This window comes from Castor canadensis, chromosome 5, assembly GCF_047511655.1.
Source record: "Castor canadensis chromosome 5, mCasCan1.hap1v2, whole genome shotgun sequence".
Lineage (NCBI taxonomy): Eukaryota > Metazoa > Chordata > Mammalia > Rodentia > Castoridae > Castor > Castor canadensis.
The window spans coordinates 108,376,630-108,403,033 of record NC_133390.1 but is presented as its reverse complement, the minus strand read 5'-3'; the positions used below and the strand labels follow the sequence as shown (position 1 = coordinate 108,403,033).

General features: G+C 36.8%; 2 protein-coding genes across 7 annotated transcripts in view; one reads left to right on the top strand and one right to left on the bottom strand.

Moving 5' to 3' along the window:
* The window catches only part of Ift80 (intraflagellar transport 80), a 119,345-nt gene extending 115,960 nt beyond the window's left edge, over positions 1–3,385 (bottom strand). For 2 of the 6 annotated variants that reach the window (XM_074073886.1, XM_074073889.1), the window contains exon 1: positions 2,943–3,382. The gene's annotated coding sequence lies outside the window, so the exon portion shown is untranslated. Of the gene's footprint in view, positions 1–2,942 lie in introns of all 6 variants that reach the window. The other 4 variants (XM_074073884.1, XM_074073887.1, XM_074073888.1 and 1 more) reach the window with 3 other exon arrangements.
* A 67-nt stretch (positions 3,386–3,452) lies between these two features.
* The window catches only part of Smc4 (structural maintenance of chromosomes 4), a 32,943-nt gene continuing 9,991 nt past the window's right edge, over positions 3,453–26,404 (top strand). Inside the window, exons 1-16 of the mRNA XM_020180716.2 lie at positions 3,453–3,607; positions 4,476–4,616; positions 5,174–5,352; positions 5,751–5,942; positions 7,570–7,746; positions 13,550–13,714; positions 13,966–14,093; positions 14,866–15,006; positions 15,821–15,971; positions 17,736–17,900; positions 19,298–19,531; positions 20,666–20,851; positions 22,400–22,561; positions 24,431–24,656; positions 24,765–24,844; positions 25,883–26,035. Coding sequence (XP_020036305.2) covers positions 4,478–4,616; positions 5,174–5,352; positions 5,751–5,942; positions 7,570–7,746; positions 13,550–13,714; positions 13,966–14,093; positions 14,866–15,006; positions 15,821–15,971; positions 17,736–17,900; positions 19,298–19,531; positions 20,666–20,851; positions 22,400–22,561; positions 24,431–24,656; positions 24,765–24,844; positions 25,883–26,035 — 2,478 coding nt within the window. The 5' untranslated portion in view covers positions 3,453–3,607; positions 4,476–4,477. The remainder of the gene's footprint in view (positions 3,608–4,475; positions 4,617–5,173; positions 5,353–5,750; positions 5,943–7,569; positions 7,747–13,549; positions 13,715–13,965; positions 14,094–14,865; positions 15,007–15,820; positions 15,972–17,735; positions 17,901–19,297; positions 19,532–20,665; positions 20,852–22,399; positions 22,562–24,430; positions 24,657–24,764; positions 24,845–25,882; positions 26,036–26,404) is intronic.

The following is a 26,404-nucleotide window of genomic DNA, read 5'->3' as shown; positions in this document are numbered from 1 at the left end:
TTCTTTTTGAAAGTCTGATGCAGCTTATCTTCTCAATACTTTGTTTCCTTTCTTGTGTATAATAGAGCTAATGATAATCTATCTCAAAAGTAGTTAAGATGAGTAAATGAGATAAAATACGTTAAGGTTCAGTAGAGCTCCTGAGCTCTTAGTAATTGTTATGTATTTGTAGTAAAATTGTTGGTTTTGTCACCCAGCACATATATACTCTTTTCCTAGATAAAAAGAATTTTTCCATGGAACAATCAATTCTCACTCTTTTCCAATGTGGCTTCAGTAGAGCCAAATAGGGCCTTCCATTCCTTCTTCATAGAAATTGTTTCACAGTTGGCTCAGGAATTTTATTTAAATAAAAGGTGAGAAGAGAAATTCTCCTTATCCCTGAGCATTAATTTTAAAAAGAACCTGAGAGTCTGGAAGTACCAGAGGCCACCATGTGGAACCTAAAAATAATGCCACAATGGAATTCAAACCAAGACAGAAACGAAATCAGTGCCCAGTACAGTCACTTGACTGTGTGTGTGTGTGTGTGTGTGTGTGTGTGTGTGTGTAAGTTTGATTATAACCTAGTCCTTTCCAGATGAACTAACTCTATATTATTAGATTTGGTTAATTTTATGAGAGGTATCCAGAGTACTGTCAACAATCAACCAAAAAAAACTTCTCAAAAATTACACTTTTTCTGAATATCTTATTTTTATTGTGTTTATAGATCTTCACACTTAAGTCTACTCTGTAGCTGGTTGTTATCAATACCTTCATTACATAACCTAGTTTAAGCCTATTTTGAAACTGTTTATGCTGAATTGGGCATTGTTAGGCTCAATTAAATTTAAGGCTATCAGTCAGCTGATTTATTGAAACCACATTCCTTTCACATCAGTCAGTAAGACCTTCCATATTGACAGCAATCATCCACAGAAGAAAAACTAGGATGTATCCCTCACTTATTTTTCCTATCCCCTCACTAATTCAAGGGTTCAAAAGGAATAGGACCTCATTGACTGTACTACACTTGATCTTAGCCAAAAAGCCAAGAAGTGATTCTCCCTGATTTTAAAGGTTTATTCTCTCAAACATCAAAATCTTTAAAAGCAACAGACTTCCCCAAAATAAATTTTAATTATTTTCTTTCTGTGTAGGTACTTCTCACCTCTCACGTGGAAGACTATACAGTAACAATCTAAAGCCATGACTGATCTCTTTTCCCTTTAAAACATCCCATATAACTACTGTTAATTATTCTTCCTACTTTTTTAAGACAGGGTCTTAAAAAAAAAGTAACCCAGGCTGGTATCAAACTCCTGATCCTCCTGCCTCAGCCTCCAGAGTGCTGTGCATGCCTGTGCACCATCCCTGGCCCTTTTCTTCTTTTTTTTTTTTTTTTTAACCAAGTCGTTCATAGCTCAAAATTTTTCTAATAACTGTTTCTTCTAACTTATATGTAATATTCTTGACTTGGTTTTCCAGATCCTACATAAGCTACTATTCCTCTAACTTGATATCCCATTATTCATTCCTTAGCACCTAATGTCATAACACAGCAACATCAAATGCTTATGTGTGTTAGATAAACAATTACAAACAATCCTATAAGGTAGGTTGTATGTTGTTTTATAAATAAATGCCCTCAGGGATACTGATGAAGTGAGTAAACTACCCAGGTATATAGCTAAAAAATTATAGGATTTGGAATTCTGTTTTCTATTTACATTTTTCTACTACTTTGTGCTCTATACTACTCAATTCCCCCATCTACATTACTCAATTCCCTCATCTACACTACCTAATTTGTTCATGTAGCATATCTACTCTGCTCCAGTTTTGTAGTGTTTTACAACCTGTGAAAATGCAAAATATTCCAGTCCTCAAAGAGAATCCCTGTATCATCTTGATATGTGTGCCAGCCAAAATTTTTTTCATTGAGTTTTATTTTGTCATTTGTTTTGTGAAAATAATTATTTTTTCCACCTGTAAATACACAGGTATACTATAATATTGAGTCAATGCTCATTCAAGTCACACCAATCTCCCAACCCCACCAAATTCTTACACTTAGCAGTGTCCTCTCCACTCCTGAGAATCACCAAAACTGTATGCTACTTGGTGCAAGGCTCATTAACATATGTAACAATGCAAATTCATTCTTAAAGCAGATTTATTGGTGCTTCCATACACCAGGCCCTAAGTATGCAAAAAAAAAAAAAAATTGTTTTAAGGAGGCATGCGGTTCTCAACATATAAGCTGTTGAATAAATACCGCAGATAGTCAAATCAAGATGGTGGGAGATTAGGACCACGTTTGAAAATGTAATAAAAATTGTAGGAAAACTAACTCTCCAGAAAAATGCACAAGCACATAATTTTGCATACTATTTCAAGGAAGTTATGAACTCTGAATTCCAGTCACCTACCACCACAGTTACAGACTCCAGGTTAGAAGTCCGCTAACAAAAATTCTCTAGGAATTGTAACCATCACACTTGTTTAATAATCCTGATTATGCCCTGCACAGTGCAATGCATACAAAAGCTACTTCAGAAATACTTGTTGATCGATAATTATCCCCTCTTAAAGATAACCAGAAGACACGGGCAAACGTTTCTCCTATTAAGAGCCCTTTGGTCAAATGAGCTAAAAGTCTGAAATGCCCTTTTACTAGAAACACCAATGAACTAATATAAATAACTCGAAAATCATGGTTTTGCGATTCATATGTGGACGGTACGATCATTCACTAATCCAAGGCTTCTCGTTTTCCCTCTATTCCCTTCCAAAACTGAGGGCTTCCACCTCCGCATCCCACGGGCTACACACCCCGTGCCCCACTGTCCCACGGGATGGAAAATAACTGATCTCCACGAAGCAAAGGAAGGTAGGATAAAATGACAGCTACAACTTCCGAACCCCTTCCTCAAAAGGTCTGGAGACAGATGACTTACCTCAAGTTCCAGGAAAGCCGTGGCGACCACTCTGAAAGCTGGGACCAGTTGCCAGTAAACCTCCCGACCTTTCCGTCACCATAGCGACTTCTAAGCGCTACTTTCCCTCCCTCTTCCCACTTCCCGCGATACTTCCCAGAGGCGCGTCATCTGAGCGGGCCCGAGACCCCGCCCCCAAAGCGAGCCCGCCCTCTCCTTAAGGGGTGTTATTGGCTAGCTGAGCCCCGCCTCCTGCTCTGAGGGAAACCCTACAACGTTTTTTCCTCTTTTTCAAAATTCACCATATCGTTTTTTCAAATGCTGTAGCTTCGACAACAGTGTCAAGTAGTGTAGTTTCAATAACAGTGTTTCTGTGGCCGATCACAGGAAAAACGTTTCCTCGCTCTCCCTATTCACTCAGACACTTCCCCTTCTGCCTAGGTCCCGCCAGGACTTCGCGCATGCGCATGAGCGACCAGAAGATGGCGGTGCTGATCGCCGCACTTTTTTTCAAATTATGGCTCCCAGAAATCATTGCGCGCATTTGTAACGAATTTCCGTTCGAGTTTGTATTTTAGGCGCCATTTTCGAGTGAAGGACCCGGACCCGAAACACCGGTAGGAGCGGGGAGGGGGGCAAGTCTGTACAAGCGTCTCCAGCCCTGGTGTGAGTGGACTGTCCTACAGGTAAAGTACTTTTCCTGATCAAGTTGTCACGCTCTTACTTCCTGCCCTGTCCGCGGGCCCCTGCAAAGTAGAGGCCTTGGGCTGAGGCTGCTGCTGGGAGTCGCTGGCTGTCACCCCTCCCCCCTCACCGCTCCCCGCGGCGGGGGCTCCGCGCGCCGCCTCCGAGCTGCCTGAGCGTCTCTCCGGGCGGCTCCGAGCCTCGCGGATCTGCTCTCAGAAATCCTGGGCTCGGGCTCGGCCGGGGACAGGGCGGCTCCCAAGGGATTCGTCGCCGGGTCTCAGCCTTGTCTGGTCACTTTCCAAGGTTTACGGTCCAGTGGGCCTCGAGACAGACAAACCCGAAATGACCGAACCCGAGCAGATGTTGCCAGCGCCCGCTTTGGAAGTGGCTAGTGGTGGATCCCCAGCTTCGGGCCGCCTTCCCGCGGGGATGTGCGGGAGGGACACTCGAATGTCCCGGCGCCCAGACCTAAATGGCGGGGAGACGGGAGGCGAGCGTAGTCTTCGCCCTCCTGGAAAGAGTTGACGACCCCGAGCTCCTCTCCGAAAGTCAGGCGCGTGGGAATGTCAGCCGATGTCGCCCGTACGGGTGACGGAGTTGAGCCGCCTTAGGGGGACCGTGGACGAGCCGCGGGGGCGATTTAAGAAAGGAAAGAGACCTAAGCTGTCGCGCAGACGTTGAGCGGCTTCCAGGCACATCTAGGTTGTCCCATGCGTGGGTCCCGCCCTGCTGCCACTGGCTTTTGTGGCCCCCGTGCTGACGCCCCCGCCGCTGCGAGCGGGGTTTTCCGACGGGATTGTGGGGAGCGGCGGGCGGGCGGGCGCCCCGTGGTGACCTTGGCCCCCCCCGCGCCCGTCCCGGCCCCAGCCATGCCCCGCAGAGGCTCCCAGCCCTCCACGGCCCGGCGCAGGGAGGAAGGACCGCCACCGTCCCCCGACGGCGCCAGCAGCGACGCGGACCCCGAGCCGCCGGCCGGCGGCGCCCAGAGCCCAGCCGCCGCCGCCGCAGGTGAGCCCCGGGGACCCGGGCGCCGGAGGGTGGGGTCCGCCGTGAGCCAGCGGGATGGGGGGGCTGCTGCTCCCGGACCCGGCTGGACCTCGGGGACATCCCCGGCATCGCCTCGCCCCCGCCGCGCCGATGTGCTTTGCCTGTAAAGAGAAGGCGATGGTGTAGTTGAACCACGGTAACTTTTGGAGGCTAGGAAGTGGGCGACGATGTGAACCCCGCGACAGTGTCGCTGGAGCCCCTGAGTTTTCGGGCGCTCGGGACGCGGATCGCTGGTCTCCAGCCTCTCCTCCTGTCGGGATGCGCGGCGGGATGGTGCGGCGGTAATGTACAAGCGTAGGATCTTATGACTGCTGGTATTTCTCTTGAGTTCCTTTTTAATAAAGCCAAGCTGAGAGTTAGGGTAGCACTGCATTTGCTGGAAAGTGCCGAACCCAGGTTTGCTAGTAGCATCCATCTCCCCGTTCCGTGTTTGAGATGTCAGCCAGCGGCAGTCCTCGATCTCACTCACTAACGCAGGCTTTTCCCCCGCCTTCCCTGCCCTGCCTTTAACAATTCAGAGACTCCAGGTGAGGAGCTTGATGACAGAAGTCTAGAAGAGATTTTGAGTAGCATTCCTCCACCCCCGCCTCCAGCAATGACCAATGAAGCTGGAGCTCCTCGGCTCATGATAACTCACATTGTAAACCAGAACTTCAAGTCCTATGCTGGGGAAAAAATTCTGGGACCTTTCCATAAGGTATCTGCCCATTTCAAATAACCACAGAACGGTCCAGGTTGCCTATGCTTCTAATAACTGAAATTAGCCTTTGTTTTTCTAGTAGCTTTAGTACCTCTTTAGCAATAACGCTCTCCCCGCTGAATAGAACACAGTCTTTCTGTTTGAAGGGAGTATTTTCCCTTTATTAGAATGAGTTTTGTAAAAAGTCTGGATTAGAATTAGAGCATGTTTTTTTAAGGTGTTGAAGCCTGTGATAGAGAACGTGATGTAAGAAAACTCAAGTTGTGTAAATCCTAATAATGAGAACTTATAAATATCTGTAGTTTTTACTGCAAGTAAAAAAATCAAGAAGTTAAAGTTAAAATCAGTATTAGTATGACCTTTAACTTTAAAAAAAAATTCTGTTTTTTATGCAGCGCTTTTCCTGTATCATTGGGCCAAATGGCAGTGGCAAATCCAATGTTATTGATTCTATGCTTTTTGTGTTTGGCTATCGAGCACAAAAAATAAGATCTAAAAAACTGTCAGTGCTGATACATAATTCTGATGAACACAAGGATATTCAGAGTTGTACTGTAGAAGTTCATTTTCAAAAGATAATTGATAAGGTAAGGGATTTTTTTTTTCTATTTGCAACTTCAAGTAAGGGAGACAAAGGATTTCAGTACATTGCATATTTTGTTGTTGCTTAAATCAGCTTTGAAAAATTTGTGTATAATTAAAACAAAAGAGGTAACGATTTCATTACCTCCGAGGCCATGTTTTCTTTTGGGGGAGTGGTAATGGCTGTTAACTATAAAACATGAAAATTTTTAGTCAGGAAAATGGATTATAAATATAAATAGCTCAGCAATCCTACTCTTTTTGGAATAACACATTGAACAGTTTCTGGATTCCGAGTGCTAAATAGGCATTCTTTTACTGTGAATTTTGGGTTCCTTTTTTAAATTACATTTTTGATGTTTATTAGAATAAATTACCTAATCTTGAAAATGTAATATTCGGCTGATTTTTACCATCTCTGTTATTTCAGTGCACGTTAAATTTGTTATTAGTGTTCCTGTGTATCTGTGATATGAAAGAGCTTTTCTTCAGTTTGAACTACTGTAATTAAGCTGTTTTGAAATGGGAGAATTTCAAGCTGACATGGTTGTTTTCTAGAAATAGAGACAATCATAGGTAAACTATTTAGATTATTTACAATGCTTCTGTCTTAAGGAGTTAGGAAATTCATAGTTCAAAAAATGACAGGCTAAAACCTCAAAATGAAGGAATATAATTACATAATGAAATGGAAAGGTGACATAGCTAATTGTTTTTTTTTTCCTTAATATAAAGGGCTTTAGTTACACAGAAGCAGCTAGTTTAATTTTGCTTTTTTGTTCCATTGTACAGTTTGAATTAAAAAATATAATGCCAACAAATCAGGTTTTTTTTTTTTTTTTTTTTTTTTTGCTTTTTTTGTTTTTGTTGTTGGTTTTGGTGGCACTAGGATTTGAACTCAGGGACTCACACTTGGTAGGCAGGTGCTCTACTACTTGAGCCACTCCACCAGCTTCATTACCTATTAATTACATTTGATTCATCTAAAATTTAAAAGCCATAGCTTCAGTATGACAGCTTTGAAGTAAGGATAAGTGTGTTTTAATGTTAAAATGGATTTGTACTTACTTGATTTTTTTTTTAAATCAGGAATGTAGTTCAAATTATTAACAGTTCTTTTTTTTTTTTTACCTTCGATTAAATACTGGCACATTCTTTCACCCACTACCACCACCAAAAAAAAAGTATCACCCCAAAAAAATGTATCTCTCTACCTTCTTCCTATTTCCTTGAATCATCCCTTCCTGTAGCTTCTTTAAAATGCAGTAGTAATCTAATCCATCAATTTGGTTATTAACTGAGGTTGGGACTCTTGGATGTGGGGAGATTTTTCTCCACCTTTGTTGGCTCTTACCAGTCAAATACATTTTTAGGCTTTTTTTGGAGCTGAAGCTTTTGGTTTGTTTGATTTGGCTTTTGTTCTTGGGGGCTTTTTGAGAAAGTAACCAACTTAGAACAGTATCTATTCTTTGTTAAGCAAGGTTATTCTTGAAAACTACTGCCAGTTCTTGTGCATGTTCTATTGAAGTGTTTTTTTATTCATAGAAATAATTTCAGTATGGAGTGAATTTGAAGCAGACCTGTGACTCAATACCAATAGTTGTTTTCTGGTTTTGTTTTTCCTAAAAACAGGAAGGGGATGATTATGAAGTCATTCCTAACAGTAACTTCTATGTATCTAGAACGGCCTACAGAGATAATACTTCTGTCTATCATATAAGTGGGAAGAAAAAGACATTTAAAGATGTTGGAAATCTTCTTCGAAGCCATGGAATTGACTTGGACCACAATAGATTTTTGATCTTGCAGGTAAATTTATTAAAGACTTAAGAGATTTTCTTGTTGTTGGTTTGTTTTGTTTTCCAATAAAGCTGGAGGCTTCCTCTGTTGGATGGCTCCTGTGTTTTGAGACCTTAAAGTACTGTAGCAGCACATCATGGTTTACATGCCACAGCCAAGGTGCGAATCATCATTTGCTGCTCTAGAAATTTAAGGAGATCCATTCAGAACTCTGTTTGCATCAGCACCTGTCATTTTGCATCTGCCTAGGCTGACATGCTTGTTCCGCTCTAGCAGCACGTAAATATTGGCGTAGTGAAATAAATATTACACACCAATATTATTGTGCTGCTTTAGTGTGACAGGGATATAGCAACTATGTATCATTATTTGTATTTCCCTTTAAGATAACATTTGAAATGAGGTCCGTTATCTTTTAGTAGTCTCTCTTCCTTTATTCTTACTTTTTCAGTGTAGAAAACAAATCTGTGTACTTGGTATTTAACAAATTTTCCTAAGCATTAAACTAATTTAATCTTTTTTAACATTTCACCCAAACCTAAAAGTTTACTCAGATTAGTTTTTGTTTTGTTTAGAATGGCTTACTATATTGAACCACTACTATTGGTAAATCAGAAAGTTATTGATACTGTATTCTTAGATATCACTACTCTTACAGAACAAAAGTCTTTTTTTTTAATGGTATAAAAAGTAGGTGCCTGGTATAAAGTTGATTTTTATTAGAAACAGTACTTTTATAAGTAAAGGTATATTCTACCAGCATTGTTTTTTTCTTTCCTATGTCTCATCTTCCAGAAAAAAATGTTATTTGTGTAAAATCTTGGCTTTGTCAGATGTTTTTAAATTCATGTTTGATTTCAGGACATCATCTTATTCCTGTGCCCTATCCAGAATCACTTAAGAGCAAAATATGAAAAAACTACTTCATTATGCAGAAATGGCTGCTAATATGCTGTAATGTCTTGTGCTGCTGCTGGTCTTTAAATAAGTTGGGAATATTGATTTGATACTGAATGTTGGGTGACTGATTGTTCCCAGTAATACATTTTTGAGGTGTTAACCCCACTTCAAACATTTTAGTCTGCTTTTCATTCATGTTTTTAATATTATTTTTAGACATATAGTATAAAAAGCAGATCAACATTCTGGAATAACCTTAATTACTACCCTTTATTACCAGGCCCAGTATATTTGTAATACTTCAGTGACCCAAACTGAATTAAAAATGAATGTTGAGAATTAAGTTGCAGATATGTTTCTAAACAAGATCTGGATTTATGTAAATATAGGCTTAAAGTATTATGTGGTTCTTGTTTGTTTTGAAATCAAACTATGGACTTTGATATTATGAAATTTGATTTATTACAAAGGTTTATCCCTTCATAATACTAAATTTAATAATAACATTTTTCAGGGAATTATACTTTGTTTATTCTTTGCTATTTCTTTACTATCATCTTGTGATAATCAGTTTTTTATCTGTGCAAAGACTTCATCAAAATAAAGTGGACTGCATTTTAGCTCTTCCAAAGGCAATTTTTTTTCCTCTGTGCTGCTTCTTTGTACATAATTGAGTAATGCAGGAAGGTTATCATAATTTCCCCAAAAAGTAAATAAGAGTAATTAATGAATTGTTGGATTTATATTAAAAGTATGCCTCTAAAGTACTTAGGGTGTTTGAGCCATTTGTCCTTACAATAATCTGAACCTTTCTTTGTTCTTAACAAATTGTTTAAAACATTTCTTCCCAAATAATACCAGGATAAACCTTCCAAGTTAAAAGATTGTTTGATTTGATTAAATTTATGGATAAGAGCCTTAGCAATTCACCTGTTAGAAAGAAGAAGCAGGAATTGGACTAGGTAGAACTAATGGTGTACTATTAATTTGGGGGTAACCTTGGTTTCCATGGAGCTTTTAGCTCCTTGCCACACTCTTAGCCTCTTACACTAGAGATCTGAAGGTAAGTAAGATTGCAGTTTTTTAATTACATTCCCTTCCAGCAACTAACATTTATTTTAATAAATAAATAAATAATAAAACTACCCATGACTGGAAAGGCTGAGAAATTATATCAGCATCCAAACATAAATGATTACTTCGAATAAAATAGACTGTTTGGACTGTGGTAGTAATGAACCCCCTCCTCCGCCAAGTAATCTGAGCTTAGTAAACGTAAAACATTTATTTTTAAGATTTGTGCTTGATTTAGACATCCGTAAGAGCAAAAAAATTTTACAGTGTTTATATATTGGTTTGGTGGGTTTTTTAAGTAAGCATTTCTAGTGTTTGGATCCACTTAAAATTTCATTAGTTGACCATTCAAATGCGTTTCTAATAAGACACTATGCTAAGATGTTATAAGTAATATAAAGATGGTTAAGCCCCATTTCTTGTTCTTAAAACATTTTTATACGTTCCCTCAAAAAGTGTTAGATTGTGATTGACCATTTTATTTTTATTTCCATAAGGAAAGGATACGTTTTCCCTTTTATATATACTGTACCTTTATTGGGGAGCCTTGGCTACATTGTAATAACCAATGGTCCAAACAAGGAGTTCTATTACCTCTGTATATTTCAGTAACTATGACATATTAATTAGATGTAATTGGTTTTGCTCCATTTAAGTGTAAAATTATAACCTTAATGCTTTTATTACACTTCAAAGTTGTATTAATGATTGCTGTCTCAGGAGTGCTTTTGTAAACTCCTTAAAAGCAACAGCTACTAACATAATTTTAATTTTGTCAAAAGTTTCAATTTGTGTGCCTACTTATTTATTTGTCTAATTTTAGACAGAACTGAGGTTTAAACTGAGGGCCTCATGCTTGCTTAGGCAGGTACTCTACACCTTGAGCCATACTCTATCCCTTTTTTGCTTTAGTTGTTTTTCCAATAGGGTCTCACATTTTTGCCCGCGGCTAGCCTTGGACAGTGAGTTTCTCACTTACGCCTCCTGCATAGCTGGGATTGCAGGCACACACCACCATACTTGATTTGATGAAATGGGATCTCAGCAACTTTTTGCCTAAAATGACCTCAAACCACGATTCTATGGTCTCCACTTCCCAAGTACCTGGATCACAGGCGCATGCCACTGCGCCTGGCCCAACCTAGTGTGCTTTCTCTTTGTATTACAAAAACCTAAAAGGCCAGGTATGATGATCATACAGTGCTAAGTGTACCAGCTCTCAGAGGGTGGATACAGAAAGATCTTGAGTTTGAACAGCTTGAGTTAGACAGGGAATCTGTCTCTAAAAAAAAAACAAAAAAAAAAGTTTAAAATAAGAACTAAATTGTTTTCTGCTTTGGCATTTTTCAATGTGCTTCTCAAGGTTGGCATAGCATATACTACTTGGGTTCTATATGAATAAAGTATATGGCTATAATATGAAAAGAAATTGTGGGGCTTTCTCAGTAATACCTCACTTTTCCACAGGTGTCTGAATCACTACTCCAACTCTGGAAAAAAAAATAAATAAGAAGCTGCCCCTGAGCAACCAGAATAGATGTGAAGATTATTAAGACAAAATAGAAATTCAGAGCCCAAGAGGCTGGAATTTTAGCTCAGTGGTAGAGCACTTGCCTAACATGCGTGAGGCCCTAAGTTGAATCTCCAGCCACTGCAACAAAAAAATTTAAAGCCTGGGTCATTTAATTTTGATGTGAACACACGTATTATAACTATATGCTATTTAAGTTTTCTATAGTTCATGCTTGCTAAAGTTTGGATTTCATTTTAATAATGATACAGGGCTCTTACTATTCATTCCTCTTAGATTTCCAAGCTCTATATTCCTATAAATAAGAATATCAAACAATGTATAACTGAATCACAATATCCTTGTTTGGTACCCAATTAAGCCTTCAGTAATTAAGCCTTTTGTTGTTGTTCTTTTGTTTTGTTTTGTTTTGTTTTGTGGTGCTGGGTGTTAAAGCCAAGGCCTCACATATGCCAGGCAAGCACTACACCACTGAGAAAACAGTGTGCGTGTATTGACGACTTGAAATATCTTATTATGTCATTATTCCATCGCTACTTGTGATTTGGAGCCTTGACAAATAGTTTCTGAGATAATACTGAGCTTACTGACCTACATGAAAATAATTTTATATGTCACGTGGGTAGGTAAGTTTCCTGAAAAATAAGTAGTCTTCTAGGCACAGACTGTCATACTGTCATCCCACAGGTTACACTGCAGATAACACAAAGTAGAATAAGGATTAGAAAGCAGAGTAGCAAGTACTAGACCATGTAGGGGACATCAAGGAGCAAAACCACAAGAAAAGTCCTAAGTTGTCTCTAGAAAACCACAGCAGTCCTCATAGTCAAAAGACGAATGAAGACCTAACTGTTCACACCCTTTGACTCAGTAGTGCTAAGCCAAAAGAAAGGCAATACAGTAGAACATCCAAAAATGTGTGGGTCATGAGGTGGAACTATTTTGATTCATAAGTGAACTTTTAACTTTTTATTTAATTGACATCCTTACTACAGAGGCAATCAGCTTTATATCCTATATCTTAATTTTGAAGAAAGGGAAAAATAAAACAACCCAAAGGTGGGTTATTTCCTCATAGCTGTACTCCATTTCTTAAATAAATTTGGCCAGGAAAATACATGGTGCTATTAAGAATATTTTCACCTGTGTAAACTATTTATACCTTGATTCATACATAACATACTATAATTTTACATATAATATTACATAGAATAAATAACAGTCCTTTTGGATGACAATTGCATTTTATACTTAATCACATAGTGCTAAGGGATTGTCCAGGTCCAATGTGATGTGATATATAAAACTATTACAAAGTTTGCCTGTCAGTGAGCTGTTTTATCTCATCGTATGTAAGCTTTGTTTTTGTCTTTGTTTTTTTTTTAACTTACCATGTTAAGGCTTTTTTAAAAAATACGACACCTTGTCATTAATGAGTGATTCTTTTTCTTGCCTTTAGCTTAGCCATTTTGCTGAAAATACAAGATTTATTTTTTCACTTGCCTGCCAATCCCTTGTATTACAGAGTACATAGTACAAGCAGGCCACTTCTGTAAATTAGCAATAGCAGTTTGCCTGAACTTGTTGAGACTGTCAAACCAGATGGTTGCCTGACAGTTGGCCTTGATGGCTACTGATAGTAGGTTTTTCTTTTGTCTTTGTAATTGCATAATTAAATACAAATATATTGGGTTAATCTAAGATTTTAATTATAGCTAAAGTTGCTAATGATTGCAAACAAAAGTTTTCCTGTGTCATATACCAGTGCCAGTCAAGGTGATCAGTTGAGTGTCTCTCATTATTACCATGAGACATAGGTAATTTCCTCTTCCACTTAAGGCTCTTGTTTTTAGAAAATCAGAACATTAAATTTTAAGCATCTTGTGAAGCACATCACATGTTTAGGAACTCAAACACCAGGTCTATAAAGAAACTATATACCCGTATCAAGAGTGAAACTGCACTAGGGCAGGGTTCCTTGTACAGTTTAACCAAGGTCTTGAAAATTCTGTTTTAGAACAGGAACTTTAATTTGGCTTAGTAGGAAAGTTATTTACTTACACTGAAAGAACACTCTTATTGGGAAACATTCTTTTGGCTCTGTGTGCATTTGTTTGTGTACATTGTAATTTTATAAGAATTTATATGAAATGTAAAAACTCGTCTTACCTCTTAAAAATTTTTTAAACTACTTAATATCACGTAGTTAGTTATTACTAATTAGTTTTGTTAATTGACCCTAATTCTCACATAAGATTGAGTTAGCAAAACATATACAATAAATATGAAATATGGCTTTTTTTAAAGGGTGAAGTTGAACAGATTGCTATGATGAAACCAAAAGGCCAGACTGAACACGACGAGGGTATGCTTGAATATTTAGAAGATATCATTGGTTGTGGACGGCTAAATGAACCAATTAAAGTCTTGTGTCGGAGAGTTGAAATATTAAATGAACACAGAGGAGAGAAGGTGAATCTTCTGTAGCCTTTTATTGTAAATGAGAATGTCTCATTTATGAATAAATTAATTTTACAAACGTAATCACTAAAGAATACTATTTCAGATTGAACTTTGTATTATATTGTCAGCTTTTAAGATGAACATGTTCTTTATTAGGATGTCTTTTTCCTTTAGCTAATATTGGAGTATTTTAAAATCAAAATGTACATATGAAGTGTATATTGAATCTTTAAAGTGTACTTTTTTTTTTTTTTTTTTAGTTAAACAGAGTTAAAATGGTTGAAAAGGAAAAGGATGCCTTAGAAGGAGAGAAAAACATAGCCATTGAATTTCTTACCTTAGAAAATGAAATATTTAAAAAAAAGAATCATGTTTGTCAATATTATATGTAAGTACCTTACTCATTGTTTGTAGAACTATTAAATGAAAACCCTTCTTTTTCCTGTAGTAAAGAAATGAGATTGCTGTGAAAAATAAGTGCTAAATTCAATAAATTAGAGGGTTTTTTATGAGATCTTTGACTACGTAGTATCCTCCTTTAAGTTGGGATATAGTTTCACAAGTGTTTATATATTATCTTTAATAATTTTACATATGCAGAGATCTTTTCACATATCTCCAGTGGATACCTGAAACCAAGAGTAATGCCGCATCTTACGTGTTTCCCTCTATGCCCTACAGCAGTGCCACAATGTGCAGGGTTAATCTGGCCTTCCATAGTTTATGCCTCAGAGTCTTGTTAGCATTTATTAATATGACTTAAACACTTTAGAGTTGAGTCTGATAACCAGGATGGCTACAACGTGACTATTGAGGTGAAGTGTATAGTTTACAGCACTGATCAAAGATTCACAAGGCAAGGCAGAATTCAGTTTAAAACAAATACATTGTTTATGTCTGGAATTTACCATTTAATATTTTCAGGATGATGCTTTACTGTGAACAGCAAAATGTTGATGAAGAGGGACTATTGTCCCTTCTTTCAAATTTTGTTTACAATGAATCTATTCCTAAATTCTAGCTTTGATCCTGGAAAGGATCCTAATTAATTATAAATTCACTGGATTTCAAAATACTTCAGAAAGAACTGATTTTACTAAAATAGTTATACAGTTTTAGAAAAGGCATTTTAGAATCTCTAATTTTTTTTTCCTCTCCAGTTATGATCTACAGAAACGAATTGCTGAGATGGAAACTCAAAAGGAAAAAATTAATGAAGATACCAAAGAAATTAATGAAAAGAGCAGTATACTTTCAAATGAAATGAAAGCTAAGAATAAAGCTGTAAAAGATGTAGAGAAGTAATAATCTTTTGGAAAGTATTACAAATATTTAGATTCAGTTGATTGTATCACATGTGTGTCTACATGTAAACTAACTGCTAGCACATTGAGTGTGATACCTCTGCCAGCATATAAGATGGATTATCTCCTCTTTGCCAAAGAAGAAAAAATACTTTATTGCCCTACGTACAACTCATTGTTACGGATTAGCCAATTCTTGTTCTCAATAGTGGAGAGATGCCACCCCCTAGTGGCTGAATACAGTAACAAAACTAAAAACAAGTATTTGGCCTGACAGGTTGATCTTTTAATAGTTCAGAAATCTGATTTAGAGGTGGAACTTGGGTTATTCTACATAGGAATTGTTTTTTGACGGAGTGGGTGTACTGGTGCTTGAACTCGAACTCAGCCTTGCACTTGTTAGGCAGGCACTCTACCACTTGAGCCACCTCCAGCCCAATAGACTTTTTTTTTTTTTTTTTTAAATTTTATCATAACCCTATTCTGTGCCAGTAGTAAATGGCACTAGTATCTCTTACCTATGTGAGTTTAATTTTCTTTTTACTTCCATGATAAAATTTTCATATACCAAGACAAAATCACTTGAAGATGTTATATTTCCTTTCCATCTTAGAAAAGTAAAAACTCTTGTACTAAAGAATTTTAACATCTTAAACATTTAAGGTCAGCTTGGAAGATGGAAAGTTTTAAGATCCTACTTAATAAGAGCTTGAACATATATAGAGAAGAAGCATCCCAGGAAGGGTATATCATATGGTTTTAAAATAACTGACTATCCAAAATAACCACTGATATTTACTTGCTTTGCTAGGAAACTGAATAAAATTACAAAATTTATTGAGGAGAATAAAGAAAAATTTACACAGCTAGATTTGGAAGATGTTCAAGTTAGGGAGAAACTAAAACATGCCTCAAGTAAAGCCAAAAAACTGGACAAACAACTTCAAAAAGAGAAAGAAAAGGTAGGTATTGAAAAAAACCGAAAACATTAGGTCTAGTTTCTTTTTCACAAATTGCTTGCCCCTTGTCGCCTAAAAGAATGAATTAGGATTCTGTATGTCAAATGTTTTATCTCTAAACATGATTTTGTTCCCTAAGAGAAACCTTATGTATATATATTGGCTTTGAGTTTTAGAACATATAATAGAATAAAATGTTGGGAAATCATTTACAATTCTGGTGATAATGATAGTTTTCTACTGTAGAGCAGTGGTTGAAAAGGGCATTCTTGATGAGGTATTACAGACTTTAAAATATTGCCTGCCTCCTAAAAAAAGTCAAGCTAAAAAAGACCAGAGGATAAATTACCCATTAAGCAAAGATGGGGAAGAAATCTCATAATTTTACAAGTGAGAGATTATCTATTCTGGGGTTAAAAGAAAAGAAAAATGAAGTTTGGACCAGAATAGGGAGAAATCTAACTAGCTAGAGCCAGACTGTAATAAAAGTAATTTAGGTCTCAAACTACATTCATAACTTTATCAGATATGAATAAAATGCTAATTAATAAAACAGCTTTGCTCCATATAGTGACACAAAAATGTCAGCTTAGGCTTTATATTACCTTATAAGCATTTTCAAATGTATTTGTTAACAAAATAGTTTGTACTCAGCATAGCTAACAAAGAGGATTGAATCAATGTTTCTAGAACATTTTGGGAAATTCTGAACTTCTGTTTACAATCAGAGTAAACAAACACAGACTTTGGGATATTTCCCAAGTTAGGCTAAGCCAAGTGTCACTGTTAAAAAGGTATTAGCATTTTGACAAAAAAATGTGGTTAAGTGATTATTATCAGAAAGTTTTAATAGGATAAAATATTAATTAATTTAACTTCTGGTGACTAGAAGGGAGAAGTTCTGAGCAATTTTAGGATTGGGGTGGGGTAGGAAAGAAAAATGATAATATATGGTACCTTATTATATACCATAGGAAAACTACATGTATATTTGGAGCATCTTTATAGTGAAAGGATAATTATATCCTGAAATCAGGAGTGATGGAAACCAGACTTAAAAACTTTGCCAGGAAAAATTTTCTTTCGTTAGTGAATCAATACCATTAGACTGACAGAACTCAGAAATTACATTGAATGGGAAAATATTTGTTAGTACCAATTAAAATCCAATTATAAAGTATAAATACATGAATTTTTAAAATAACTTTTATGTTTTTTCTTCTACAAAATCAGAATAAGAAGGCAGGACAGGTTCTGTGGAGGGGGTGGCAGGGAAAGGGGTAGGAGGATGAATACGGTGCAAACAATGTATACACGGTGCAAACAATGTATACACGTGTATGTAAATGTAAAAGTGACACCTATTGAAACTGTCCCAGGAATTGGGGAAGGAGGATAAAAGAACAGTGAAGGGGGTGAATTCAAGCTTTATAAATGCTACAATGTACCCCCACCCAGTACAGCAATAATAATAATTTTAAAAAAACAAGTAATATCAGCAGACTACTTCACAAGGAAAGCACTAAAGTGTTGGAAGCTAATAGACTTTAAAAAAAAAAAAAAAAGAAAGCCTAGATCTCCTAAGAAATAATTTGGGGAGTGGGGCGTTGCTGGAGATTGAACCCGGGGCCTTGTACATGTGAGCTTGTGTTCTTACCATTGAGCTACACCTACAGCCCAAGAAATCATTTTTAAAATGGTCCAATTTTGATTGTATTGGGTAGCCTAAGGAATATGCTCCTGTAACAATTTGGTTTATAATCTCAGGTTGAAGAATTTAAAAGTATACCTGCCAAGAGTAAGAATATCATAACTGAGACAACAACTAGAAACAATTCCCTTGAGAAGGAAAAAGAGAAAGAAGAAAAAAAATTAAAGGAAGTGATGGATAGCCTTAAACAAGAAACACAAGGGCTTCAGAAAGAAAAAGAAGTAAGATTCTTTATCGCTGTTGATTTTGGCTTTTTTTTTTTTACTTGAAGATTGTTTTTGCAGTAATACTAAATGCAACTTTTGAAAGAGTAAGTTTAGGTCAGGCACAGTAGCTACTCCCGGCTACTGGAAGGCTGAGGCATGATTGGGTATTCAAGGCCAGCCTGGGCAAGACAGTAAGACAGCATCTCTTAAAAAAGAGAGTATTTTAGCCTTTTAGTATCCAAAGTTCCTAAAACTATTCAACCTAGACTCTTTCCCTTTTGTTTTCTGCTCTCCTATTTTAAAAAGTTAACTGAATGAGAATTTGTAATGATAGAAAACATATCGTGTGCTTTGACATGTAGCCACCATGAGTCAATCATATTCTCTCCTTGGTAACTACTGTACTAACTACCTTTAAAGGCTGGGGCCACAGCAAGCACAGATTAATAACATCTTCCTTTTTGTTTTTATAGCATGTGTAATAGTTAAAAGTTGTGGCTAGATCACTTACTATCTCGACTTTAGCATAGGTTGTTAGGTCTCCAAGACATCTTCCACAAGATGAAGAAGAAAATATTATCAGTTTTATGTAAATAAAAACTAAGTAGATTTACATACAGTGCCTATAAAGTAAGATAATGTTAACTATGTTATTTTTATCACTTGGTTAATAAAACAACAGGAAGAAGTTGTCACACTGATACCATGTGCATAACAAAAAATATAAATGTGAAGTTTGCTTTGTTTATATTCAGCACAGCCTTTCAGCAGTGCTGAGCATGTTAAATAGAATTTTAAATAGACAGTGGTAGTTTAATTAGCTGAACATAAGCTTAGTAGATCCTGCTTTGGAATATGGACATCTTCTAAGATCACACTACGAAGTAGACCTATGTGATAAATGGCAATGAGTAATGCAGTAGCTTTCATGATGGAATACTTAAGGGAAGGTGGATTTGCACATTTGCTGATTTAATATGCACTGAGTATTTGTATGAACCTTGCACCCTGTGTTGGCAAAAACTAGGACTTAAGGTCTTCATTCTTTAGCAAAATGTAAAGACTTTTCAATTTGTAAATACTCTTGAGGAAACTTTCTGAGTAGTTCTTATAATGTGGAAAAGCATAGAATCAAAACTTTAGGCCCAAGTTTTTCTCTTTCAATTATTTCTTTTTTGTTTCATTGTCTAAAAATGAACATGCTAAGATTCACCTCTTGCCCTTCGGACATCATTTGGGGAAAGACTATGTAAAGGCTAGACTGTTAATCTCCATTTGTAAGAGTTACTTATTTCTATATACAATGCTTGTAGAATATCCTTTCTTAAAATGTGTGGTTTCCATTTCAGTTTAGGTTTGAAATACATTTAGGTTAAATATATTTCAGATTTAATAGACTTGTATTTTAACAGAGTCGAGAGAAAGAACTTATGGGGTTCAACAAATCAGTAAATGAAGCACGCTCTAAGATGGATGTAGCCCAGTCAGAACTTGACATCTATCTCAGTCGACATAATACTGCAGTGTCTCAATTAAGTAAAGCAAAGGAAGCTTTAATTGCGGCTTCTGAGACTCTCAAAGAAAGGAAAGCTGCAATCGGAGACATAGAGGCAAAACTCCCTCAAGCTGAACAAGAATTAAAGGAGGTAAATCTTTGCTTGTGTATTTTCTGTTTTTAATCTCAGCATCTAAAGTGACCGGTATGTATGTATCTTTTTTTTTTTTTTTTTTTTTTTTTTTACTTCGTAGAACCTCTAAAGAGCAGAGTCAGCATTTTAGTTCTTCATATGATATGAATTGAGAATATTAAGAAACTGGGCTGGTGGGATAGCTCATAGCTCCGTGGTAAAAGGCTTTCCTAGCATGCTTAAGGCCCTGGGTTCTATACCCAGCACTACAAAAAGAAAAAAGAAGAAGAAGAAGAAGAAGAAGAAGGGAGGGAGAAAGGAACTAACTAGATTTTTTCCCCAGGAGCATCACATAGCAAATAACCACCAACACAATCAAGTCATATTCACTTTAATAAATGTACAGTATTTTATCTCTGGGGGGGGGAGGTTCATGATTGTGTCCAATTTAAGTGTAAATTATATACTTCTGTTTGTGGTAGTTATATCTATAACTTGAGCTTTTACTTTGTGCCTATGTAACAGGTTATAAAGATTATTTAAAACCAGGAATCAGGGGAGAACACCAGTTAGAAAAGAGGACTTCTAGTAACTGGAGACTAGGAAACTGAGCATGTGGCCATCTGTGTGGCTCTTGTCAGTGGCGTTAAGCAATAGAACTACACAGTTGTCTTTCTCTCCTTTGTTTCTGAGCTGTGTTTTGTTTTTTCATTTCTCTTTTATTTAACAGAAAGCAAAGAACAGCATAACCATAGCACTGCCCACGCACTCATACTTGAAATCCTGTTCCTAGGTCTGCTGTCAGTTAGGGAAGAACCTAGGAATTGGGGCATGCTTATGCCTAACATATATGAAGCCAAACTGAGGCTTCCATAGTTGCAGTTCTTTATTGAGATGACGGGCCACTCCTGGAGCCTTACTGCACTGTGTTCCCTTATTGACCCAAAAATGTATGCCCCCCTTTAGAACAAGATACCTGTCCATATTCGTCAAAGCCAAAGTTCTGATATGGAAGCTCAGTTCCCATTCATGTGTCTATTCTTGGCCTATTCCTTTATCATTATCAAAGTATTATAGCTAATTATATGCTGTCATTTGGTCTATTTAGGATCTGATGCTTCTGGTTTTCATTTTCTTTACTTTCACTTTTAGAAAGAAAAAGAACTTCAGAAAGTTGCACAAGAAGAAGTACACTTCAAAACTTTGGTTCATGATCTTTTCCAAAAAGTTGAAGAAGCAAAGAGTTCCTTAGCAATAAATCGAAGTAGGGGGAAAGTCCTTGATGCAATAATTCAAGAAAAAAAATCTGGCAGGATTCCAGGAATATATGGAAGATTGGTAAAGTAGATTTATTTGAGAATGACCTTATATCTTTTCTCAAGAAAAGCATTGTAAATTATCTTCTTACTTTGACTTAATTACATATTAAGGGACAGTCATTTTCAAGCATTTTGCTCCAAAGTTTTTTGCTGTTTATTTAGTTTTAGACAACCACAGCCATTTTATAAATACCCAAAACTAGTAGTTGATAAGCAAATTTAACCAAGCTCTCCTTTTTAAAAAAATTTCATGTATTTATATATTTCATATATTCTGAGTTTATCAACATTGTACTTAAGGTTTTGGCTATAGTTTAGGAAAATCAATAAGGGTTAACCTGGAACCCCAAGGCTAGCTCACCTGGGGGCCATTGAGCCTCAAGAGTGAAGGGAGCTATGATCTGGAAGAAGAAGAAAAATGAATGCCTTAGTCTTCTTCATCTCCTACCCTGCTGCAGTCTCAGCTGATAAACTCAAACTGCCTAATGCTAGAGAGCCAAAGGAACTGTTAACACAGTTCCCAAGTCACATTGTAAAGACGGAAACAGAATGACCTGGAACAACAAACATAAACCCATGCAGTTGCTTCTATTTCTGGTGTCAGGTGACTTCCACTGTATTTTCTTGAAGATAAATGGTTGCTCCTATTTATTTGCCCTTAAGGACGACTAAAGCCAGTACTGCCCTATAGTTTAAGGTAGTACATCGATAGCAGACAACTATATTTCATCAGGATTTACATAGTCTTGGATGGCTTTCAGTAATTAAAAGTTTATACCTTGTTTTGCTTATAGTACTTTTAGATCTCGTATCTACATTATGTTTTCACAAAATAAAAACAGTTCTTTCATCCTGTGCTCATTAAGAATTAAAACCACATATCCATAAACTTTTTATAAAAAGTAGATTAAAAACTTTGTAGGCTCAGTGGTAGAGCACTTGCCAAGCTTGCTGGGTTCCATCCCCAGGGTAGGAACACTTTTTTCCTTTCTTTGTCTTTGTCTTTGGGTTTTGGTTTTGTTTGTTTTGTTTTGAGGTTTTTGAGATGGGCTTGCTGTGTAGCACAGGCAGGCTGCACTGAACTATGTAACCCAGTCTGATCTCAAACTACCACTCTCCTGCCTTAGCCTCCTAAATGCTGGGAGGTATGTGTCACCACACCTAGCTCCTTTTTGTGTGCTTAAACACCATGTATGTATTTAATTTTTCAATTAAAAGTAACTTTAAGACTGCCCTCACAACTGTAATCCCAACTAATCAAGAGGCAGAGGTCAGGAGGATCGTAGTTCGAGGCCAATCATGACCAATCTTCAAGTGCCTGCCATGTGAGAAGCCAGGCCATACCTGACATAATCTTACAGTAGCCAAAGCAGAAAGGACTGGGTGCATAGCTCAAGTGGGAGAGCACCTGCCTAGCAAGTGCAAGATCTTGAGTTCAAATCCAAGCACCACCATATTTTAAAAGAGAAAAGGTAACTAAAAGTCCATGGATGGTAATAAAATGGTGCTTTTTATCCAATTTCTTTCTGAATATGAATTAACTTTTGCCCTTCTTCTTAATTATTAGGGGGACTTAGGAGCTATTGATGAAAAATACGATGTTGCTATTTCTTCTTGTTGTCATGCATTAGACTACATTGTTGTTGATTCTATTGATACAGCCCAAGAATGTGTAAACTTCCTTAAAAAGCATAATATTGGAGTTGCAACCTTCATAGGTTTAGATAAGGTGAGTATTCATAATAAGCTACATATATATAATTTAACTTTTAAGTACCAAGTGTTTTGGGTTTGTTTTTTTTTCCCCCCCTCTTTGAATTCCAAGTTTTTCTTTACTATTATTCTGTGGGCCCTGATAAGTTTGGAGAATTATTTTACATTCTGGATTTTTACATGATTGTAGAAAAAAAATTCTGGAATACCTTTACTAAAGGAATTCTGGTGTGTGAATAACTGATAGCTTGTGTTTCTAACCTCCATATAAAACCACTTTTTTTCTTCAGTGGATTTAGTATATTCACAGGATTATTGGCCAGACGCCTGGCCAAGTGGTAGAAAACCTGCCTAACAAGCACAGGCCCTGAGTTCAAACCCTAGCACCACAAGACTGTTCAGTCATAACCATTATCCTGTTGTTATATTTTCATCACCCTTATAGTCATTAGCACTCACTCCCCATACTCTTCTCCCTAACAACAACCACTGAAGTACATGTTCTCCCTGTTGTGGACATTTCATATAAATATACAGTGCATTTGTGAAGCAGTTTTTTATGTTCATCTATTTTGTATCATTAACCTGTCCCTTTTCATTGCTGAATGATATTCCATTATATGTTACGTGTACCACACTTTGTTTATCCGTTTATTTGTTGATGGACATTTGGATTGTTTCTATTCTTTGGCTGCTTTGGCAATAATACTACTGTATAAGATTTTGTGTGAACATGTGTTTTCAGTTCTCTTGGGTATATTCCCTAGCAGTGGAATGATTGACTCATAGGGTAATTTTGTTTTTAACTTTTGAGGAGCTGCCCATCTATTTTCCACAGTGGCTATACTGTTTTCCACCAATATATGTAAGGGATCCAATTTCTTCATGTCTTTTACCAATCCTTGTTGTTGTACATCTCTTTGATTACAGTCCATCTTAGTAGAATGTGAAGTGGTTCTCATTGCGCTTTTATTTGCATTTCCCTGGTGACGAATAATGCCAAACATATTTTCATGTGTTCATAGCTCATTTATTTGTCTTCCTTGAAGAAATGTCTGTTTGAATCTTTTGCCTGTGTTTTCATTGAATTGTCTTGATATTGTTGAGTTGTAGGAATTCTTTAAATTCATTGTACAAGCCTTGTCAGGTGTGTGCTTTATAAATACTTCCATTCTTTAGGTTATATTTTTACTCTCTTAGTAATGTCCTTTGAACCACAAAAGTTTTTAATACTGATAAAGCTCAAAATTTCTATTTTTTCCTTCAGTTGCTTATGTTCTAAGAGTTTTATAGCTTTAGCTTTTATATGTTTGTCTCTAACCCATTTTAAGGTTTTTTTTTTTTTGTACAAGGGTTTGAACTCGGCCTCATGCTTGCTAAGCAGGCACTCTACCACTTGAGCCACTCCAGCCCTTTTTTTTTTAAGTTCATTTTTTGTATATTGTATACAGCAGGGATCTAACCTTACTCCTTTACGAGTAAGTGTCTAGTTGTTCAGCACCATGTGTTGAAAAAAACTTATTTTCCCTGTTGAAATTCTTTGGCACTATGATTGAAAATCATTCAACCACAGCTAAGTGTAAAGGTTTGTTTCTGTACTCTCAGTTTTATTCCTCGAGCTAGTGTAAGGGAACCATCTTGATTACTGTAGCTTTGTAGTAAAGTTTGTTTTCAGATAATTAATTGCTACTGTTTAAAATAACAATTAATTTTTGTACCATCTTCTATCCTGCAACCTTGCTGAACTCACTAAGGAATGTTAATAGATTTTTGGTGTGGATTCCTTTATTTAGGCTCATGATACCTAGAAGGCTCACTTCTAGAAGAAATGGTTCTTTATTACATACATACATAAATTTATGTTATTTTGTTTTTTAACTTTTAGATGGCAGTATGGGCCAAAAAAATGACCAAAATTCAAACTCCTGAAAATACTCCTCGTTTATTTGATTTAGTTAAGGTAAACGAGGACAAAATTCGCCAGGCTTTTTACTTTGCTTTACGGGATACCTTGGTAGCTGACAACTTGGATCAAGCCACAAGAGTAGCATATCAAAAGGATAAAAGATGGAGAGTGGTAACTTTACAGGGACAAATAATAGAGCAGTCAGGTAAGACTAGGGGTTTTTTGTTTTGTTTTAGTTTTTTTTCTGCCATTGAATTTATTTAATCTTGTTGGGTGAGTTATCTAAAGCTGACTTCTCTCCCATGTTCTTCAGGTACAATGACTGGCGGTGGAAGCAAAGTGATGAGAGGAAGAATGGGTTCATCAGTCGTCGTTGAAATCTCTGAGGAAGAGGTCAGTAGATGTAACATTGTACCCCAATTTTTTTTTTAACATGCTCCAAAATTCAGTCATTTTACGTATACTGTACACAGATTTCAAATTAGCCTATTGAATTTCCTATTAATTATATAAATAATACTTTTATGTTAATCCCTTTCGAGTCCTAAAAGCATGTTAAGTAAAAAGTGTTTGTTCAAAGACCGGGAGCAGCTCATTGGTCTTTGCCTCGTATGCACCAGGCACACGAGGGTTGGGATGTTCCATCCCCAACCCCCCAAGAAATAAAAGTAAAGTAATGTCCTTGTCAGATACTGCATTTAGACCATGGATATCTCACAATTTATCATTCGCGTACTATTTTACTGACCGTTTTTCTTTAACAAATTGTTGTGTTGTATTTTTCTAATTTCAGAGTAATTCTTTAAGGTATAATATGACAAAGACTTCTGTTATATGTTCCTAAGTTTTATTTCCAAAGATCTGGGGAGCTTATTGGAGTAACTCTGGCCTCAAATGCATGAGACCACTGAGATTAAACCCTAGCACCATCACCATCACCCCCCCAAAAAAAGATGTTCTTAGATGTCCTTGGATTCCTAGTTTTTCAAAATGTGCTTTGACTTTTCAAATAGTTTATATCCTTTCACTCAAGTGTTTGAATGCTATATTTTCTTTGAAATATGAGGTGACTTTATAACACTTAGTTTTCTTATATGGTGCAGAAACTTGCTAATCATCTCTCAAGCTTTAATATTGGGATTGTTTGATTTTATTCTCATCTTTGGTTCTTTTGGGTTTGAGGGAGGGTTTTTGGGATTTGTTTTGTTTTGTTTTTAATGTCTTGCTGTAATCCAAGCTGGCCTCAAACTTGAGCTCCTCTTTTCCCAGCCTCCTGAGTAGCTGAGATTACAGATGTATGGACTACACCTGGCTTTTATTCTAGTTTTTAAGATCAGAAGTTTGTAGTTTTTTCATTCTTAAGTTGACTTTGCTTTCAATCTGAAATGACTCTAGGAGAAAAATTTACTTCACATCTACTTTTCTTCGTAGGTAAATAAAATGGAATCACAGTTACAAGGAGATTCTAAAAAGGCAATGCAAATCCAAGAGCAGAAAGTACAACTTGAAGAAGAAGTGGTGAAGTTAAGACACAATGGACGAGAAATGAGGAATACTCTGGAAAAGTTTACTGCAAGCATCCAGGTATCGTGTTTGTGTGAGTGTGTAGATACTATCTGAAACAAATGGAATTCGGCAATTCAGCAGATCCTTTTTAATAGTTGCTTCCGATTTTAAAATGTAAGGGATGACTTTTGTTTCCCTGGACACTGGTGGGTAATGCCCTACCACATTGTCCATCCTCAGCCACTGCTGTTTTCTGTTTGTACATAGGAATGGAACGTGGCTTTCCATAGCACTTATACTTCTGTTTCTTTCATTCCCTTTACAAAGTAGACTGTTTCTTTAATTATGAAAAAAGCAGTGTGTGCCCACTGTTTTAAGTTTTTAGAAAATACCCAGGTGATCATCATCTTCAATTTTGATGCGTAGACTTTAATTTTTTAAGAAATA